General features: G+C 41.5%; 1 protein-coding gene across 3 annotated transcripts in view; it reads right to left on the minus strand.

Moving 5' to 3' along the window:
- The window catches only part of IGF2R (insulin like growth factor 2 receptor), a 60,675-nt gene extending 54,675 nt beyond the window's left edge, over window positions 1-6,000 (minus strand). For 2 of the 3 annotated variants that reach the window (XM_085307428.1, XM_085307426.1), the window contains exon 1: window positions 5,757-6,000. In XM_085307428.1, the coding sequence (XP_085163554.1) occupies window positions 5,757-5,917 (161 nt within the window). In that variant the 5' untranslated portion in view covers window positions 5,918-6,000. Of the gene's footprint in view, window positions 1-3,573; window positions 3,603-5,756 lie in introns of those variants that run through there. The other variant, XM_085307427.1, reaches the window with a different exon arrangement.
- Window positions 6,001-22,172: the final 16,172 nt, after the last annotated feature.

The raw sequence follows: 22,172 nt of genomic DNA on the forward strand, positions 1-22,172 counted from the left end.
GAAAATTAACATTAGCCTGTGAATTGAATGAGAATCTAAGCCCTTCATACAACAAAATTGTTTCTGTTAGTGATGAAGTGTTTTGCTTTCTCCATTCAATTTTATCATGAAACAGATGAAATCAGCATCTTTAAGTCAGTTTACCCATGTGGCAGAAGTAACAGCGAAACAAGATGAGAATGCACGTGTACACAAGCTAAACAGTCACTACGACAAGCCTTTCCCTCTGCCCTTTCACAGAGGCATAGACAGCAAAGTGTGAGGAATTTTTCAGAACAATCCACAAGCAGGAAGTAAGAACTGCCAACGATTACTCATGTTCCAAATCACACCTTCAGTGAAGGAAAAAAAAAACACAGAAGATTAAGCCTACAAAATGAAAAAATTAATGTCACTAGGGGGTTCAGAGTGATACTACTTTTAAAGAAGTAGTTCAATAGACTGATTATTTTTAATGGGCAGGTAGATGCAYGGAAAGGATTTATCCATAGCGCCGACAAAGCACACTGAAGCATGACAGCAGGCTGGATGTAGTCTGAGCAGTTGCTCTAAATTAAGAGATGCAAAATACACTTTACTTCCACAGGAAAGCAAAAGCAAAAATTATTTCTTTCACAAACAAAGCTGCCAGCAACAAATCAGTGCCCAGGAATAATTTCAAGTTGCAGCCCTGTGGCACGTGCTCTACTTTCCAGTAAAACACAAACTGATCTCTCCACCGCATCCAGTAATGGAAACAATCTGTTTGCAATCACATCTCCTGACTGCAGCTCAGCCACTTGAACAAGCTTCTTTCAGCTGTTCAGCAGCCACCTTCTACCAATGATTATTCTTCATATAATCATCCTTCTACCTAGTCCTGCCAAAGTTACACAGCCAGCAAAATTCTTATTTGAAGGGCTTAAGCTATCCCAGATTCACTCCTATTGAGCGAGTTTAGGGAGTTGCTATACAAAGCGAGATAGCTCAGCAGACATGGGGGGGAGGGGGAGGAGAATAAACTTCCCTGCCTTCCTTTGACTGCAGTTAGAAAAAAATTAGCAAGTGCAATCCAAGAAGGAAAAACACTCATGGCAGCCACTTCTAAAATGCAATCTGCAAACAGGATATGAATTAGGTTTGTACTCCACTGTAAGGAAGAGATCAAAAAGACTTCAGTGCTACTACACCAAGTTGCCCAGTTCCCTCAGGGCACACAGGGCAGGGAAGACACCACCCCTGTAGTGCAGCACCAATCCAGGCCACCACTGAAAGCAGCTGCATAAGCAAGGCACTCTTTTGTGGCTGCACAGACTCAAGTACCAAAGCATGCTTATCCTGTGGCAATACCAAGTGAGAGYAGCACTAATGAGTGCTGCTAATGCCCCATCTACCCAGAGGATTCAATAAAATTACTACCTGATATCACACCAGCCAAATTGCCACTTCTGGTGCAGTTCTGGAGCTAGAATCAAGCATGGCTTATCAGTGCCTCACTTGATTTAAACAGTCAAATAACGGTTTTCGCTGACATGACAGTGACATCTCTTTCTAGCTAAAACAAACTATAGATCATTCCACAGTTAGAGGTCTGAATTTGAGAAACTGTTTTGGGACACCTTCTCTCCTTTTCCTCCTCCTCTTTGCTGGCCTCTGCTTATAAGACAAGCTGGATCCCAGAATTGCTGTGGCTCAAAATTAACTCAAACAGGTGTGTGTGCATGCATGTAGAGAGGAGGGATTGAGTTAGGCCAGTTCCCTGGTCTAGCTCACAGTGACTGGCCACACACAGGAGGCAGCAGAAGGCAGGGAGGATCCCATGTTCAAGGCAGCACCAATCCAGGCTACTGCTGGAAGTGGCTGTGTAAGCAATATCCAAACAAGTTATTTGGAATAAACACACTTGCAGGCCAGGCSTCCCAGATACCTAGTTTTGTTTTTTAGAGGCAAACTACAGCACGAAAAAAAAAAGAACAACACTTTTTTTGGCAAGCGTAAGATCAGAAAAGTGCTCTGCATTTTCCAACACAGCAAAGCAGCAAGTCAGAAAAAAAAGTATTGTAGAAAAGGGATAGAGAGCCTGAATTACCTTCTGAAGAAAGGTAATCTTCAGCTCAGTCACTGAAATCAAATGGCTTGTGGAAGGGCAGAAGCTGTCCTAGCATGTGSTTCCTTAAGCTAGAGCCATGAGCCATTTTGAGGTTTGAATACTAGTTATCCGCCTCAAATGCAATGACACACAAGAAAAACTGAGTGGCTTTCTGAGAACCCATGCTCAATTCGCTGGTTCTTAKTCTTTTGTCTAAGAGATGACTGCTGGAAAGAAGAGTAAATCCTGCTGCAACAGCTATAAAGAACAGTTAGAGAGAGACACTCATTTGCTCTCTAGGGAATGCATCAAACAATCATTTTGTTCAAAGAGGTATTACATAGACTGCTCAGCACAGGACAAGGGCAACAAACAACCAAAGGATTGGAAAGCCAATCCATGTGTGATTATGTGTCCACACCAGAGTCCTTGCACATGRTTTTGCGCTTTGCAACTCCTCAGCTGCAAAAACATTGCAGGAGATAAGACTAATATCTGAAGCTCTTTATAAGCAGCTTCAACCAGCATGATCACAGGGAAACAATTTCCACAGTGACCATTTCAAATTTGAAAATAGAAGCTTAGGTGTATCACTTTTCACTAGAACTATTAGATACACTACTACAAATACACATAGCAAAAAAAAAAAAAAGTTTCCATACAACAGCAAGTTCTCCCCAGGGAAAATGAGAGACTGAACAGCAGAAAATACAAAGCTGTAGTTGTGTTTGAAGAGCTGAAGGAAATACAGTCTTGTTAACACATCCCTACTCATGCTTAGTTCTGYTCCAGTTTACCTGTCACTTTTTCTAACCATCACACAGTCTGTGTCTCCAGGGAAGTTTTCTTATGTGTAATAACCTTAAAACTCTACCACAAGCAGTTTAACTTCCTCCTTGTAGGCACTTTGTCTTTCATGGTGAACACTAAGTTGCATCCACCATATCATGCAACAAGTGTGCAAAAAAAGGGATAGCAATTTGAAGTTCAAGTATGTAAGAGCTATAGGAAGTTCATATACTGAGGAAGAGTTTCTAAATCATCATAATGAATTCTTCCAAAGCATGTGAAACAGCCATACACATATGCAAAAAAGCCCAATAATTTGTTATTTATGACTCTCCTACTTAAGAGCTGACAAAGCACTTTATTGGGCTAAGTTAGTTCAACTAAAGGTCATTTCTCTGCACTCAGCCCATAGTTCTTCACCAAGGCTGAGCTGAACACTAAACCCAAGGCTTCAGTGAATTAAGACAGCCAAGTATTAGTTCCATGATAAATGCTTAAAAAAAAAAAAGTATTTGAATGAACTGTATGTGCAGTTAATTGCAAGAGTTGCATCATTTAGAAATGACACATTAAAGTAGTCAGATAATTAGCAATTCAGCATAGTAGCAATCCTGCAGTGTATAGCAGTTCTAAGGACTTTTCCTTTCATTCAGAAAATTAAGTTATAGAAGTCATGCACTCATTCTTATACTTGCACAGAAGGCAAAAAACATTACCTGTCATCAAGTAACATTTCATCCAGGACAAGACAGTATTTTGTGTTTACTGCTCTGCTGTGACACTCAAAAAAATTTTTCTTCTTCTCTAAAAAAAATGCAGGGAAAGTTTTACAGGAACTTCCCTGATGTTAAATTGAAGTTTTGTCCAAACAGTCAGTGGGTTTTTTTTRTTTGTTTGTTTTTTAGAAAGGTAACAAAYTTAAAGAATAATTCATAGAATTCGTTCTGAGCCCAATTTATTCTATATAAGGATAATTAAGAGYTTGGTTCTCCTCTGCTGTCACATAAGTGATGCAAGGTGAAGATAGAAGAATGAGGAAAAAGATGGGACTGACTATTAACTTCACATATCCAACTAAATCCCCTGTACTATTTCCCTGGTGTTCCTATTGCAGTAATCCTAGAGACTTGAAGCTCTACACAGAAGATAAGAAACAAAATTATAATTATAGGCTACCTGACAGTACAGTCTGCTTTAAAAGTAACCACGTAAAAAGCATGACAAAATCAGTCACTACTAGCCGTGACATTTGACCAAGTTTCAGAAAAGGAAATCTCTAGCATCACTTTACTGTTCTTCAAAGAGATCACCAGTACCTAGTCTGACCACTAACCTTTTCCCTCCTTGTCCASCTTTTGACACTCACACATCAGATATTGAGAGGCCACTGCAGTTGCATGAGTCCCTTTAGGCCCCACAAAAGCCAGGGCACAAGAAAACAGTTCTCACATTCTTATTATATAAGTCAAAAATCTTGTCTTAAGACAATCCAAAATAAACTGGTCAGGAGTTTATCCTGAAGACCCATGTTACAGCTTCTGGATGAAACAGTYAGTGGTGTAAATGTTCAAGTTACCCAACTACATCATTCCTCGCTTTTTACGCTGTGTCTCGTATGACACTTCACTGCAAATCTTCATGGAGTCTTCAAAACTGTCAAACCACAAGTTCTTGCATTTTTCTTTACACATTCTAGATTACCAGGCAACAGTTCTGCAAAGTAGTTTTACCACTGTGGCAGAATAGCAAGTACAGGTTTTTGATGTAGGCTCAACTTAAAAGGAAAACCACAGGCTACCTCATCTATTYCACAACTTACTTTTCATTTGCCATTAACAAAGGGAAACCAGTTTAATTAACTCTTGTTCAAAGCAAAACTAGATGTTTCTGATGGGCACTGYCAAACATTCCTCTAGTTAAAAAAAATCATTCAAGAAAACCAGRACAAATACCTTGACAGGACTGAACACTATTTTCAAAATAGAAACTGCTTGAAGACTACGTCACTTAGGAGAGCTTAAAAAAAAATTAAATTCCTTCTAGAAGAGGTAAGCTTCTCTTTTATGTCTCAATTTCACAATTAGTAAGGTCACCTTAAAAAAAAAAAAAAAAGCTTTTTCTGTTTTTCTGCCACCCACATGTGCTAACCTTGCGAGCAAATCTATTTCCTCGTCCCCTTTTTCTTATAAAGTACTAGTGATCTAAACTATATCCTCCATGCTTCCTTCGCTGGGCTGCTTGTCCAGCATTGTCCAGTATCTTGTTGATTGAGTCAGAATATTTCTGTGAGTACTACAGAGTAACACTGGCTCAAAGCAGAAGCAATGAGGACCTGCAAAATATATTTACCGATCTAGATTCCTGAGCAAATTCAGATGAGAAACAGGAAAAAACATGAAGAACAATATGATTTCCACATARCAGTTCTTGTTTCTAAGGCTTACTTAGCTCACTTTTAAGTAACTTAATAGCACTTAGTGCCATCCTCAGTAAAAAGAAGGCTATAAAGTTATGATCCTTCCAAACCATTTTTTCTTTCCTCTCCCCCCAAAACAGGGCAGTTGCACAGACTAGAAGTCCTGAACAGAGGCAACTTGAACAGGGCGATTTTCACACCTCCCAACTCACAGGATGAAGCCCCCGCAGCAGAACATGCCACAGCCTCACGCAGCAGCAGCCCTCAARTTTACTCCCCCTTTTTACGGGGCCGGCACAGCTGTGTTGACCCCGGCCCCCTCCCAGCACCGGCAGCCGGGAAAGGCGGCGCAGCAGGGGCACGAGGCCGGCCCGGCGCCCCCCGCCCGCGCGCAGGCAGCCTCGCGAGGAGGAGCACCGGCACGGCACGGCACGGCACGGCACGGCACGGCCCCCCCGCTCCCAGGCCGCCTCGGCCGCCCACCTGCACAGCTCCCGGTAGGCGTCGGTCGGGGCCGGGGCCGCGGCGGCCCCGCCGCCTGCCCCCAACCGCAGGGGGAGCGACAGGAGGGCGAGGAGCAGCGGGGCGAGGGCCGGGGCCGGGGCGCGGGGCGGCCCCCGCGGGCTGCGGGAGGCGAGTGCCATGGGCGCGGGACCGGCAGGCCGGGGCGGGCGGGCAGACGCGGCTGCCGCGGGACGTCAGCCGGCAGCGGCGGCAGCCAGCGGCGGGTCATGTGACCTCCGCCCGCCCCCTCCCCGGTCATGTGACCGCCGTCATGTGAGCGCGCGAGCTGCGCCCGAGGGCGCGGCTGTCACATGATGGCTCCCCTCCCCCAGCCCCTCGGCGCTGCGGCCCCGCGCGTGCTCGGCTCGGGCCCCCCCACAGCGGGAGGGTGGATGCGCGCGCGGTGGCGGCGGCCGTTACGCCGCGTCGTTGGCGCGTTCGCGCGCTCCTCAGGCGGGGCGARTACAGGCGCCCTTTGCCTCCCGCCGCCTGACGGCAACTGCGGTCACCTCAGCCGCTGTGGGCTGGGCACGCTCGTGCAATGACTGTGCAGGGTCCCTCCTCCACGAAGAGAGGAAACAGGCAGGCTGGGATTCGTCCTCTCTAGGTTCTGCAGCGTGAAACTTGGGTGCTTGGTGTAAACTCATTGTCTAGGCGTCCTCAGCTGTCACATGCGCGGCTCCAGGGACTGACTCATCCCGTTGTCTAAAACATCGGCCTTAGGAGAGGGTGTGTTGCGTGCGGTGCCTCTGTCCACTAGCTACCGAAAGGAGCTTAGAGGTTGGGTGGTGTGTTGACTAGCTGGTTAATTTTTAGATAATTGAAGTTAGGTGAACTGAACCTCATCCCATGAAATGTACTGTGAATGACACAAAAACTGAATTGTAGAGACATTATTTGAAAAAAAAAAAAGGATTTTTAATAAGTTATCCAAAATTATAAAGTCATATAGTCTTGGAAGAGACTGGAAAAAACGAGATCATCTGGGGAAAAGACTTGAGTAGGAGAGACTTAACAGCAATGTAGTTGGTTATATAGCTGCAAGAATTATTACAGCAGGAGAGCTAGCATGGTGTGGAAATTATTTGCTATTTCAAACAGTGGGCAGGAGGGGAGGGTTGCACAAGGCTGCAGCTTCATCAAAGGAAGTGGAAGGGTGTCTGTGCTACTGCTACTGCCTCCTAGATTACTGAGGAGACACAGTCAGCCCAGAGCTTGTACAATAGATTATTTCCAGGCATTAGGAAATTTTAACTGGAGTGTTTTAGATTCAAAAGAGGAACTTCTCTTTTAACTTTTTTGAAATTGCCCTTAAGATGAAGAGCACCTTTGAGAGTGGGAACAGGCAGAGAGGGAAGGTGAGGAAAACAAAAAAAGATACTCTTTAAATAGAGACGATTGTCTTCCTTGTGTAAAGAAATCTTCACTGATTATGAGTGCTTTCAAAACTTTTTTGCAGAAAGAAATGCCAAAAGCCTATTACTGAAACCGTTGATTCTGTTTTTTTTCCATTTGATTCCCTGGTTTCCAAAGGAATAGGACAGCATTGAAGAATTGCCTTCATGGCAGTTTACTCTGATTCCATGAGGTGCCATGATCTAATCTCTTCTTCTTTTCTTCTCTCAGCTACTCCTTCCTTTTCAGTGACATTCGTTTTCCTGCAGCAGGGCAGTTAAAGATGGTGGTTTGGCCAAAAGCTAATGTACCCATTGTTTTTTTGTTGTTGGAGGAGGAGTTTTTTGCTAGGTTAGTTTTCAACTGTATCAGTACCCTGATTTTAGCTGTATCAGTGCCCTGAAGAGGCTCGCTGCATATCTGCCAGCAGCTCAGGAAAGGGGATAGGAAGGCATAGCTGGTGTTGGCAGAGAGGAAACACAAAGTTAGATGAGCTTTAACCACAGTGAAACTTCACCTTATTGGACCAATTGGAAGTTGCAGTTTGAGTCTAGCTAATGCTTCACCACCACTGAGCGGGGAGGTGCCATAAGCCATGTCCCACCATGGTCTCAGCCTCATTGTCTCCTCTCCCTATTGCTGACACAAGATGTGCCAACACTTGCGCAGAGGCATTCAGCTCAGTTCAACTTACTGATTCAACAGAAAAATCACCTGAAAAAAAATAGAGTAGTTTTCTGTTGGCTCAGCAATTTGTAGCAGCTCAGTGGAGTGACAAATGCTTGTACAAGGGCACAGGAGAAAGGGAGAGCTAAGCTGAAGGAAGGTAGAGCAGAAGGAAGACCACACTTGGAGATCTGTTCAGCTGTAGTGACAGCTTTGCCTTCAGAATTATCACAGCCTAACCAAATAGCAATTTCCTCAACTGATGAAGAGAAGACGACCATCAGTCTTTCTACTGGAAAGAGAGTTGTGACATGAATCAGTCCATCTTTGGTCAGGATCTATGAAAAAATTTAAAAGGACTTAATAAATGCCATCATCTTTCTTGGCAGTTTTCTATTGCTATAGGATGACGTGTTGCCAGCTCTTCCTGGTTCGTTTTAGCTTTTAGTGTTTTTCTTGAAACCACAAATCTGATTTCCCAAGAATCCCAGTGCTCTGTTCTTAATAAGACTATAGCCTACATAGTTTTAAGATAAGCCTGATAACGTAAACTCAAAGTCTCAAATAGAAAAAAAAATCTAGAAGAAAAAAGGGAATACAAAGTCTATTATTTTCATGATTATGTCTCTTAAACTTTGCTGTTCTGCTGGCTATTCCAGCATCACTTACTCTAGACAGACCAGTGCAAATACATTAGACTTACCAGCAGATTCTCTGTTTGCCAAACTGAATTAAAAATGTATTAACAAGGAGATTCACTGTAGACATCAGTGCAGACAGGTATACTGTAACTTCTGATCTGATTAGCTTGCTAACTTGCTGGCAACTAAAGCTTCATTCCCACAATAACTTTTGTGTATCTTTGAGCATGAGTAATTTGACTGAAGTTAATACTACTCACCTTGCTAACATTACAAATGAATATAAAGATCTGCAGCATCAGGGCCTGGCAATGTGTAAGCAGTTCATTTCAGTTATCTGATAAGAGCTAACTCAAAGTTGTTTACTGATAAAGGATTGAAGTTTATACTAGTTACATTCTTTGTTCTGCATGCTGCTTTGTATCTGTAGGCCCCAACATTTGCACAAAGCTCAGAGATGTTGGAGCAGTTCCTGCATACAGAGAAAAGCATGTGAAAAGCTGCCTAGCAAGGAGGAAAGAAAGGGAAGAGATAGGAAAAAAATCCCTTTTAGAAAGGAAAAAAATTGAAATGGTGCTCTAATCTGTAGTATTAATACATAAGCAGTCGTCAGCATACCAATGAATCAGAGTTGCAACACAGCAGGAATAGAGCTGCATAAATATGAAGTACACATTGTAAATACAGATATCTTTAAAATCACTTTTRAAAGTAGAAGTCAGTTCAAGGAAGAAAAATCTAGTACACAGATTTCAGTCCTGCAAACATTTCATTTTCCTATATATTTTCTTTAACTTTCATCTTTGGGGGAACCTGGTGATTCTCTTCAGATCCCTGGGATTTCTCCCATATTTATAGTTAAGTACATGCCTAAAAATTTGTGGGAGGTATGTGTGAGTCACTTGTCTGTCCCAAACTATGTTTTGTAAACGCAGCAAGGCAGGAATGTTTCACGCTAAATATTCTTATAAATAATAATTTGTACCTCCCGTGTTTACTGATACCAGCATCTCAGCTAATCAGATACTGTGAGACAGTGTTAAGTATTTTGGAATGTAACCTGATAATCTTACCTTTTCCTTTTCCTCAGGAGAAGCACAGCATAACAACTGCTACTTGAATTTTGTTGTAGTGTAGCCCAATGATCTGAACTCATGCTGAAACTTCCTAGTTATGGGTGGTTTTCAGTAGACAAGGTATCATAAATAGATAATGAATAAGCAGATCCTGTAGGATCATTCCTTGCATCTTGCCTAGTCTCAAATATTACAGCCATTTCAGATTCTTCTGATTCATGTTCTTGCTTCGTATGGCTAGTATCAAGTTGTGAGGTGTAGACTGTTTCAGAGGCAGCTTGCTTCTAACTGTCAATGTCTCAGTTCCTTATAAGACTCGTATCTGATCTCTGGCTTTCAACAAAAAGGAATAAAAACTCATTCGGAATCTAAGACTGTTTTTGCATTTGATTCCGGGAAGTTCATTTTCCAGGCATATTCGGACAGCTTATTTCCAGCTGTCTGTAAACTCCACTATAATAAAATGTTTATTTATATACATTGTGAAATTCAAAACTCTTCATAAGGTTCTTCCTTGGAGCCATGCTGTTCTTCAGAAAGCATAAAGACACTGCTCACTGGGTTGTTCATTCTTCTTTCTATCACTCTCTATATCTAAACTTTAGACTTCCTAATTTTATGCACATGGTCATTATTTCTCAACGCTTTTTCTCTTTTTTCTGCTCAGTTTTTCACTGTCTCTCTAATTGTTTATACTCCTTTTCCTTCCTTTTCTGTTCCACTTTTAGTGTTCTTTGTTTCTTTCTCATCCTGATATTAGCATTTTTCAAGGCAAACACTTGATAAGAGCTATCTCCTTATTTTTTGTGATGAGTTAGCCTGCTTTATAGCAATTCAGAAAAAGACAAGGAGGAGGAAAACAACGTTTGATGACCTTGTTTTGTAAGCTTAGGTTCAGGCTTTCCCATGGAGTTACAATTGTAATTAATGACATTTTCTCATCTAGCTAATATTGTTYGATGAAACTGTAAAGAATATCAACTTTGTTCTAAACACATTAATTTTTTTGAGATCTCTGTCATTCTAGGGAAGTTCTTACATACTATGCTCTGAGCATACTATGCTTAATGTTTGCTCTGACAAGGACATCATTTTGTACTGTGGCTCAGAAGACAGCTATAGTATAGGCAATCCTTGAGTCATTGCATAAAACAGGCCTGTAGCAGTTTTTCTTATTCTTCTTCCATCTCTTTTCACATCTTTGGCCCAGCTTTCAAGGAATATGACTCTTGACTATTTATACTTGAGTCAGGACTTGATGTTTTGTGATGATGAAGAATCTAGTTCACCAGTTAGGTCTGGGTTACTCAGTAGAGTTGTACCAAGTAAAGCAAGAGTTGTACAATGCAAATCACTTCACCAGAGTAAACCAAAAGTGTTTTCATTGGTTCTTTATGAAGTTTCGGTAACACATCTTTGATATCAGAGGAATGTAATTTGATTTCTCTGCTAATCCTGTTTTGTTTAAAGTGCCTACAGAAATTTAACACAAATGATTTAACCTGAGAGCACTTTATGGAGACAATAATGTAGAAATTAAAAGATTATTCAATGTTTTAAACATTGTTTCCTAATCCTGTGATTTAAACTCAGGTAGCTTTGACTTCAGTGGGACTCGCCACACTTTTGAACTATTCTTCTCCCATTAGCTTTTGTCTATATAGTCTCTTCTTGACAGTCATTTTTGAGCTAACCACCATACTTTGTTTCTATAACCAGTGCCAGTACCAGGCAGGCATGCAACACTAACCTCCTTTTGGTGACCTAACTATATTCACAAAGACCATTTCATCAGATGAGCAGATGTAAGTGTAATGATAGGAAAACATCCCTCCTGAGAAATCTGCATGCTCACTTACCTCCCTGAAATGCCTGTACACCAATGCATGCAGCATGGGAAATAGGAAGAATTAGAGATTTTATTTATGCAATCACAAGGCCATTATCTCATTGCAGTTACAGAGACATGGTGGGATAGTTTGCCTGACTGGAATGCTGTCATGGATGGCTACGTGCTTTTTAGGAAAGACAGGCCAGGAAGGCAAAACAAGGTTGCTCTATATGAGAGAGAGCAGCTGAAATGTATCAAGCTCTACCTAGGGGTGGATGAAAAGTGAATCGAGAGCTTATGGTTAAGGATTAACGGCAGGCTAATGTGAGTGACACTGTTGTGGGTGTTTACTACAGGCTACCTACTCAGGAAGTCGAAGCCTTCTACAGACAACTGCAAGTAGCCTCACGGCTAGATAGGTTCTCATGGAGGCTTCAGCCCCCTTGATATCTGCTGGAAAGACAACACAGCTAGGCACAAACAGTCCAAGAGGCTCCTGAAGAGCATTGATGATAACTTTTTGACACAGGTGGTGCAGGAGCCAACGAGGAGAGGTGTGCTGCTGGACTTTGTACTAACAAAGAAAGAAGGACTTGTTGGAGATGTGAAGGTTGGGGCAGCCTTGGCTGCAGTGACCATGAGATGGTGGAGTTCAGGATCCTGCGAGGGGGAAGTAGGGCARTAAGTAGGATCACAACCCTGGGCTTCAGGAGAGCAAACTTTGGCCTCTTCTGGAACCTGTTTGGAGGAATCCTGTGGGTTAGGGCCCTAGACGGAAGGGGGGATCCAACAGAGATGGTTAGCATTCAAGCATCACTTCCTTCAAGCTCAAGATCAGTGCATCCCTAAGAGTCAGAAGTTAAGCAAAAGGGACAGGAGATGCATGGATGAGCAAGGAGCTCCTGGCAAAACTCAAACAGAGGAAGGAAGTATAGAGAATGTGAAAGAGGGGATAGGCCACTTGGGAGGAACATAGGAACATATCAGAGTATGCAGGAATGCGACCAGCGATGTYATGGACAACAAAAAGGGCTTCTACAAATACATCAGTAGCAAAAGGAAGACTAGGGAAAATGTGGGCTCACTGCTGAATGGAGTGGGTGAGTGGGTGGGAGGAGTGACTGATACACCAGAAGGCTGAGCTGCCATTCAAGAGGGACCTAGACAGGCTAGAGAGTTGGGCAGAGAGGAACTTCATGAGGTTCAACAAAGGCAAGTGCAGGGTCTTGCAGCTAGGGAGTAGTAACCCCATGAACCAGTACAAGTTGGAGGCTGACCTGCTGGAAGGCAGCTCTACAGCCAAGGATATGGAAGTCCTGGTGAACAACAAGTTGACCATGAGCCAGCAATGTGCCCTTGTGGCCAGGAAGGCCAGTGGTATCCTGGGCTGCATTAGGAAGAGTGTTGCCAGCAGGTCGAGGGAGGTGATCCTGCCCCTCTACTCAGCCGTGGTGAGGCCTCATCGGGGGTACTGTGTTCAATTCTGGACTCCTCAGTGCAAGGGAGACATGGAGCTACAGGAGAGAGTCCAGCATAGGGCTACGAAGGTGATCAGAGGGCTGGAGCACCTGTCCTATGAGGAACAGTTGCGAGAGCTGGGCCTGTTTAGCCTGGGGAAGAGAAGACTGAGGGGGGATCTTATCAATGTCTACAAATATCTGAAGGGAGGGTGTTAAGAGGATGGGGTTGGAGTCTTTTCAGTGGTGCCCAGCAATGGGAGAAGAGGCAGTGGGCACAAACTGAAACATAGGAAGTTCCACCTGAATATGAGTAAAAACTTCTTTGCTGTGAGAATAGCTGAGTACTGGAACAGGTTGCCCAGAGCGGTTGTGGAGTCTCATTCTCTGGAGATATTCAAAACCTACCTGGAGGCAATCCTGTGCAACGTGCTGTAGGTGACCCTGCTTGAGGGGGGGGGGGCGGGAAGGGACACTAAATGATCTCCAGAGGTCTCTTCCAACCTCAATCATTCTGTGATTTCTGTGAACAGAGCAGATGCTGAAGGAACAAAAATGCTCCCAAATGTATCTTTTGTTAGTTCAGAATTATCTTCTGACACTTCCCTCTATTCTCCTCTTAACTTACATTTCTCAGCAATTTCTCAGGCTGTTCTTTCTCCTTTCTGTTGTAATAAACTGTGCACTCTAAGTATACCACCATCTCTTTTCAGATGTGATAATCCATCATGTTCTGCTCTCTGGTAACTTGATTTTTCCATTCATTTTTTTAATTTCTGGAAATGAAGTTTTGCTCTTTCTTCCATGTTGGATCTCATCTACTCTCTGATTATTTCAGTGTAAGTTGCAGCTCAGCAATGGGGAAAGGTGATCCACTGCTCCTCACATATGGTTGCTAGAAATTACTTCTGAAAAACCTGGAAACAGTCCATCTGCTGTGACAAGTGCAAAATAGCACAAGACTTGTAGAGACCACTTGCTGTGACGAAAACCTACATCTCTCTCTTGTGGAGCTGAAGTGGATAAATGAAACTTCTTGCATTTGGAGGACATGGTAGCCCATGATGTGGTACTTTCTTTAGCTGAGGCAATGGACTGGATAATAAGCAACTTTCCTTTTCCTAATTCAAGAGTTCACCTAATTCATTAGCACTATGTATGTCCTGCAGTGAAGCCCTGAATGTGACACACAATTAGCTGTCATCTGTTCCATCCTGATTGTCACAAGGTAGCTAATGAATTTCTGTCATCTGTTTCATTTTTCCTGGCTCAGTGTAATGTGACCTATTTCCCTTGTAACTGAGGGACACTAAAATGAAAAGGCCATCTCCAGCATGACATTCAAGCATTAACAGGCTTCATACAAGGCGGAGAAATAACCAAATCATTTTTGTCTAAAGCCTCAAAGCTCAACCTGCATTTTCTTTMTTCATCTCCTTCTAAGCAGAAAGAAGCTATGCAAGACATTTCTTGCATGGTGAGCTATTTGTGGAGAACTAGAATATGTAGTATAATTTACTCAGTTGATTCTTCTATCACTGTATTTTTCTATGATATATTCATATATCCTGTCCATATACATGCATTTATTTTCATTGCCCCCTTCATAAATATGTCCATGCCTATATAAAATGTCTTATAGATGAGCATTTTATTTCCATAACATTTGTCTCTAAAATATGTTATCTGACGTAGGAGAATAAAAAGTAAGGTAACATAAACTACTTTGGAAGATTAGAAACAATCCATGTCTTTAATAATAGATAGCACATTTCTCCATATGTTTTATAGAAGAAATGATCAGAATTAGCCAGAATAAAAGAAGTTGTCAGTTGTTCATATTTATTTTCACAAAAAGCATTTCCTTTTGCTATGCAATTCAGGGTGTTTTCAGTAAGCTTAGAATATGTATTCATCTGGAAATCTTCACTTAAGAGATCTTTTTTCCTATAAATAATATAGCAAGATAAGTTATATTTGAAATATATATGTCACTATTTCAGTCATAAATAAAGACAGAGAGCAGAGACAGAGTGGAACATAACATCCTCCTTTGATGCAYTTAACAAAATGTTTTCTTCTGGGATGGAAGAGCATCTATAGGGTATTCACACCATCTTCTGTACATAACTGTTAAGGTTTTACATCTCTTCATTAGATACTTTATCCTTGCTTCTATAAATCCTTGCTTCTATAAATATTTTGAGGAATTTGTTCTTTATCTTAACAATCTATTTATTACCTTTTATCATTACTATTAACATTTAATTGCTATAATGTCCAATTGTCAGGATCCATTTTTGGCATTAAGTAAATAAATACTTTTAACTTAAGCCCTATTCCAGGATAAATCATTTTCCTCTCTTCTGTCTATCCCCGCAACGCTGTTTGAGGCCAATACAGCTATATCTTTCTCAGATGAATACACCAAATTGGTTTCAGTGCCTGTGAGCCATCAGCTTCCCTAGGGACTGTGATGACAGCAATGACCCATTGATTCTGAGAGGAAATAAATTAACAAAAAAAAAAAAAAAAGAAAAAGAGGATATGCAAAACTTTTTGCCAGTTGTGAGCCATTCTTCATTAAAGGGTTTGTGCTAGTGTTTGCCTATTGCAGATTGGCATGCTGAGGCAATATGATTTTTAGACAGCTTAAAGACACATGGGAAGTTACTAACAAAAGTTGAAAAAGAATCAGGTTTCTTGAGCCCTAGTACAGGTCAGCCTACTGAATCAAACTTCCAGTAGCTAGAGTTTCCTTTATTACTGTTATCTGTAATTCAAAGTTTTTCTTGCTATATTCCTTCCAGTTCCTTGAGGAAAATCAATTCCTTGTGGCAGACGTTAAGGCAGCAACAAGACTATGTGCATAGCAGCTYTAGAAGTTCTTGAAGTCTGTGAACCCCTACTCTTTCCTTTCTCATTTGACTGCATTCCAGATTGTACCTTAGACATAGTGTAGGCAGCAGTCTCACCTGCTTTTACTTAGTATTGAAAAGTGTTTTGCATATACTTCACTATTGCAGACAAATACTAGGTTAGGAGAACATTATTAAAGTTGCAAAGTATTACATTGAAAAGTTAGAACATCTTAGACTTAATACATAATAATGTTTTTTAAAGATAAAATCTCCCTTCCCTTCCCTTCTTCCACAAGGACTATGCTTCATTTAGTGCATAAGAAAGAGTACGATCAGTTAAATCAGTACACTTACTTGTTTTCTACTATGGCTCAAGGCATGGTTTTAAGCCTTATTTATTGAACACTATTCATGCCTAAATATGAAGACAGAATTAATCATTTCTGTGAGGGCTTTACAGCGAAGCTCATCACTGTAATATCTAAGCACTCTACAGTCTGCACAACAGGAAGAATTTTTCTACCCTACTTAAGGGGAAGGTACTATTACTGCAATTCTGCAGAGAAAAAGTGGAGTCAGAGAAATTACGTTCAAAAGTACCCACACATGAATTTCAGACACATGGGACCTTTTCATCAGAATATTTTACAGTATGTAGCACTTCATACATTCAACACACAACTCCTAGCGATATTTGTTGCAACCATGTACATCCAAACTAAGGGTTTCGATTAGGAGTTCAGATAAGAAGGATCACAATCTGTGACCAGCTCTAAAAGATCAAAATTACTTGCTTAGCAACACTTTTCACTTAGTAGTGATAGAATGATAGAATTAAGCCAGAATTTAGTTCTCTTGCCCCTGAGGACAATCCTGTACTAGTAAGGTACAAACTATAAAGGAAAGAAGTAGAAAGTGTTAGTGATGGAATATTATAGTAAATTGAAGAAAGTTAAAGATCTAATCACACTAACAGATAAAGATATTAATCTAGATTTCAAGTGTATGGACTAAAATTCCAGTTGTAGTAAGAAAAATACTTCTATGTTGTCTGTCTCACTGACTCTCCATCCAAGGTGAGGGAGATCCAAGGTGGAGTGAAGGTAACACGTGCCATAGTTTTGAGAGACTGGGGCTGCAACCTTGTTGAGTGGCTAAATTGTCATATCAGTGTGGTGTCAAGACTGCTTTTTCAGGTAGCCAAAGCCTGTTCTGTAAAGCAGATGGTTCATGAGCCCCCGGGAAGAAAAGCATCCCTTGACTTGACTAAGTAGCATGTAGGAACTAGTTCAAAATGCCACTGTCAAAATGTTGCTATATACTTTCAACCATAATGAACTTAATATCCTTGCAGGAGTAACAAAATTCTGGATAATTGCACTCAATGACAAAAAGGGGGCTCCATAAAAATACATTTTTTTTCCTAAGGAAGCTGAAGGAGAGATGGCTGATGGGATTTGTAAACAGAGATTTGTAAAATCACTGGGGCTGAGTAGGATAGATTATTTATGGATTTTTTCCAGTACAAGAATTAGGCGCACCAAAAAGAGTTAGAAAGTGGCAGGCTCAAAAGGACCAAAAGGAGGATATTCTTCACAAAACAATTAAACTCTGAAACACAGTGTCAAAGATACCAAAAGTTTATATGGTTGCTAATGGAGATTTGATGTATTTATGGAAGAGAAATCCATTGAGAGTTACTGAATAGAAAGATTTCCAGACCTGGAAGTTTCTGAACTGAAAATTGCTGGAGACTTTGAGGGATTAGAATGAGGTGTGATATATGCTTGCCCAGTTCCTTGTGCTCTGTAGGCATCTGTGACCACTGTTGGAGACAGGGTTTGGGGCAAGAGGGCCACTGCTGCATCCACTCGCTGTCCTTTCCTACCTTCCATATTTCTGAAACAAATGAAGCAAGGATTCTGGAAATATTTACTATATCAAGAGCAGGTTCAGTCTGTGCATGTAATGAGGCAAGAGTCCGGTTTGGGGAAAAAAAAAAACACAATGATCTCCAGAGGTCCCTTCCAACCTCAGTCATTCTGTGATTCTGTGAATGTAATCACATAATTAACAATTGCATCATTATATGCACAGGCTACCCCATCTCAAAACCTCATCTCTGAATTCAAGCTTTTGCAGCTACAGTTCTTTTATTTTAATGCAGATTTAAACATTCGTAAGGTTTATAAGAGTCAACTAGAAATGCAAAAATAATTCCACATAGTTATCACGTAACCACTCAGGTGGGCTAGCAACCAAATGGAAAATCAAGCAGGCCTGTCTGTAGTATGGGTAGCCAGAAGCTCTGAATAGTAGATTTAAAAAAAAAATTCTACATACAGAAAGGAAAAGAATCAGCAAAGCGCACTTATCATAACACGCTGCTCATTATGTCAGCTGCACACACCAGCCCACACTAAACAATTTGCTGTTTTCCCTTGACCTAAGTACCATCTGAGAATACACTGTGTTGACCAGTTTCATCACCACAAAAATCAACCAGCCAGGGATGCCACTGCTTGAACTGAAGGAGTAACTGAAAAGAGCCAGCTCTCTGCTGTCCTTTCCTTTGGAAACTGGACAACAATGGGGGAGAAGGGGAAATGTGCACACAGCTGGGTCTCACCCTGATACCCAGTGGTGATACTGAAGGGGTGCACACCCCACCTAAAGGACCAGGGTACACAGCCTAGGTGTAGCATGACTGACCAAGGCTATGGATATTCGTAGGTCAAGTAGCAAAGGGAAAAAAATGCAGAAGAAGGATGTAAGTCAGCTAAAAATTCAAACAATCTCACTGCGTATAGTCTAATCACGTATTTATGATTCAGGAAATTCAAGGAGTCATATAGGATGCCCTATTCTGAACCTCTCTGTTCACAGGACCCTGTTTATGGGCTCACCATCATGCTCAAATTGACAGAGGCAGAGTAGTTGGGAGGGAATCTCCCCCCAGGGGAATACAGGGCCAAGCACCACTGGCATATGGTAGACAAAATCGCCCAAGACCTTACTGAAGATCTATCTATGACATTTTTTTATGATTCTATAAATGTAAGTGAGCTGTCCCTCCTATCCTCTCCCCAGAAAGGTATCTGGGGCATTACACTAAGAAGTGCTGTCAACTTGTTGATTATTTTCATGCTAGGGAAGATTATTTTCRTGCGAGGTGAGATTTCCTTCTGCTTCAGCAACCGGTGTAACTGGGAAGCATTTCAGCTTCCCTTAGAGGATTTCCAGACTAGAGGTAGACTGAACAGTATGTTCTCCCTCACCTCTCTGCCCTTGATGCCTCAAGGATCTTTCACAAAGTCGATGACTTACAGAGGAAAGCTGCTGCATAAAATGATTCTATCTTTTTGGTACAGCAGCCTGTCCCATGCATCCTTTCCACTGAAGAGTGTACCTGTTACAGGAAAAAGCTCTGTGCAGTGTCAAGGGAATTGACTACTGTCCCTGTATTTCTGAGTGTACTTTTATATCACACAACACTCATTAATATTGAATAGAATAAGCAGGTGGTAAAGGAAGTATTAATAAAGTACTATACCAAATATTTCTTCCCTGAACAAATCCTTTTATTGACTGCAYGCTGGTCCTGGAGTCCATATTACCCTGGGCACTTCAGCGTTACAAACCAAAAGATGCCTTCTCTTCTGGACTGTTTACAGTGTAAACATTGGAGACACAACACAGGAGAGAAAATAATATAATCCTCATTTAAAAGGCAGGAAAGTGAGAGACAGAAAAGATTAAATGCCAAGACTACATAAAAACAGAATCAACATCTCTTGACTCCATGGCCAGTACTTTCCCTGCAAGGCAATTCTTCCTGTTCTACACTGCTGCAAAGTACTTACTAGAACCATATGGTCAGCCCAGGGTTATTTTACTATCTCCAAAAGATGCAAACCATTCAAAGAAATGCAAGCTTGTAGAGGATCACATTTTTGTTGTGCAGTAAATGAAATGTCATGTTTTCCCTGGATATTTTAATGGTGGAATAAAGTGCTTATCAGTTCCACTTGCATTACAGCCTGTCTGCAAATAGGAGTCATCATGCACTGTGCAAGAGGAGAAAGTACTTCCCTAAGAGACTCTTTTTTTATCTATGGGCTGGGAAACATTAATCATTTTCCAACTGCTAGCTGTTCATTTATGCTTCTGGATGTTTCTTTCATAATGAATGTTAACCTTTGTTTGCTCTGTAAACTCACGCATAAACACTGGTACAAATTCAGGAAAGTTTGAGGATATGGACAGACACAGGTGAAGTGGGGTAAGAAGATAATCCTGGAGCACCTTATGCAGCTCACAAGCATCCAAACCGCCCTGCTGTATATTACTGCTTTTTCGGATCTATTGACCTAGCTAAATGCATAGTGATCCTTAGCCCAGACCTGTTATCATAACTGAGGTGCATTTAAGCGCTGTAGGTAATAGACCTTGTCTCACCTGAATAACCTGAAAAAGCTGGTTACATGTGTGGTTACAATGGAAGCTTTCTTCCATTAYGTTTCCTGCAACTTTGCTCCTTACTCTGATTCTCCAAGTGGTTATTGCCTTCAGGTAAGTGTGGGGAATTGGACAATATTGCCCACTGTGTGGCTTTAGAGAAGAATGGGTTTTTCTGAGCTAGATCTATTGTAATGTTCTAGTTGAGGCATTTCTCAGTGTTGACAAATGCCCCAACTGTCCCCCCCAGCCTCCAGCACATCCATGCACACACATACCTGTAYATGTGGACGTATCACATGCTCATTCCCATTGTCCCCCCTAGAGAGTCCACAGAGCTGCCCGACATATCTTGCATTGACTGTCAGCAAGGTCAGGCTACTCTGCTGATTTGTCATTTCCGTAATATAGTAGATCAATACCCAAAGAGAGAGGCAGAAGATTACTGCACTCATCTACCACCTAAATCAGCAGAAATGGCTCCCCTGGGACTAAAGTTTCAAAGTGAAAAACTAGGACAGATGGAGGGTTGTCACAGTGGGAAAGTTTTGACTGAGCTGGGGAAGTGGGAAGATACAGGAGTAACCTCTTCCTTTTCCTGAGTCTTTTCTCTTCTACAATGAAGCACTGCAACATTTACCTGTAAAGAGAAAGGGTTTCATGTGTAGAAGGAGTACTTATCCATCTGTGATCTCTTTTCTGCATGAATTCCCATCCAATCTTAGGTCTTAACCTAGCGTCTTCCTTATTTCAGGGCTGGCAATCTTTCAGCAGAGGAGCGGTAGGTTGTATTTTTCTTTCCCCAATTAGCTATTAAGTGTGCCAATGGAAACTTGGCGGGAAGCTGAAGATGTTGCCTCTGCCTGTGGCAGGAGCTCTCAGTTCCTGCTGAATTTGGAGCTCAGTGGGAGCTAGAAGCAAATGTATCTCACAGATGTCTCTTTTAAAGTGTGGCAGCTCTCTGACTGCCAAGACCCTCGTATTCTGTGTCTGTGTGATAAACTTGACCTAGAGCCATCTGCTCCTTCCTGTTGTCATCTTCTGCTCTCTACAGCCTATCTATAGTTGAACATGTGGCCCTAGGTATTAAAACTCCACAAAATACCAGCCCCAGTACTCTGGTATACAGAATGAGGCAGTCAGTTGGATTGGTGTCACTGGGGTATAGCCCCTGTTGTGAATCACCAGAGGTACCTTTCTTTTTTCTGTTATCATAAAACTGTCTAATATGAACAGAGAGAGCTCAAGGGCAACATATRTTCTCCAGAGAACAGCTAAATTCTGAATATGTGGCTGAAACAGCAAGCATGGGGACCAACTTTCTCGTAGACTCCCTGAATGACTAAACCTACGGGAACCCTCATATTTGGAGATGAGCCAGCCCCACCCTTCATAATTTGGGCAAAATTCCTCTGTAAGTTGACAACACTCATATGTTGCTACTCCTGTGTGTCAGGTAATAATCAAAGGAACTTAGAAGGAGTAATCAGAGAAATGTTGATTTCACTGAAAATTGTGCAACATATACTTTGAAAATAGACTTTCAAGTAGTTCCCTAACCATGGAGGAGCTTGACCATTTAGCGAATACTTAAATGTCTTGTCAGATCGTACCTATACTGAATGTTTGTGGGTAAGTGTGGGGACTTAATCTCATATGTGGATTTCTTCCTCTGTTTCCCCTGGGGAGCAGCTTTTGTGTGCACTTAAACAAATCGGAAATAACAGAAACTAAATCCCCGTATCTAACGTGAATCCTGTGTTTAGTGGGCTTGACGTTTAAAAATGTGAATACACACAGGCCCTGATGACTTCAATAGCATTTATGGGTGCTCAGAGCTTGTATAAAGGTCACACTATTTATAACATATTTCAGTGTCCTTTTTTTTATATTCTCTGTTGGCCTGTCTCTTTTCCACTGTAGTATTCTTGACTGACATAGCCACATCAGGATGTAGCATGTGTTTGAATAATTAAGAAAATACAAATAAAAGTTATCTTTATTCTAGTC

The sequence above is a fragment of the Rhea americana genome, unplaced genomic scaffold (assembly GCF_003343005.1).
Source record: "Rhea americana isolate MKP2758 unplaced genomic scaffold, rheAme1 scaffold_258, whole genome shotgun sequence".
NCBI classification, from domain to species: domain Eukaryota; kingdom Metazoa; phylum Chordata; class Aves; order Rheiformes; family Rheidae; genus Rhea; species Rhea americana.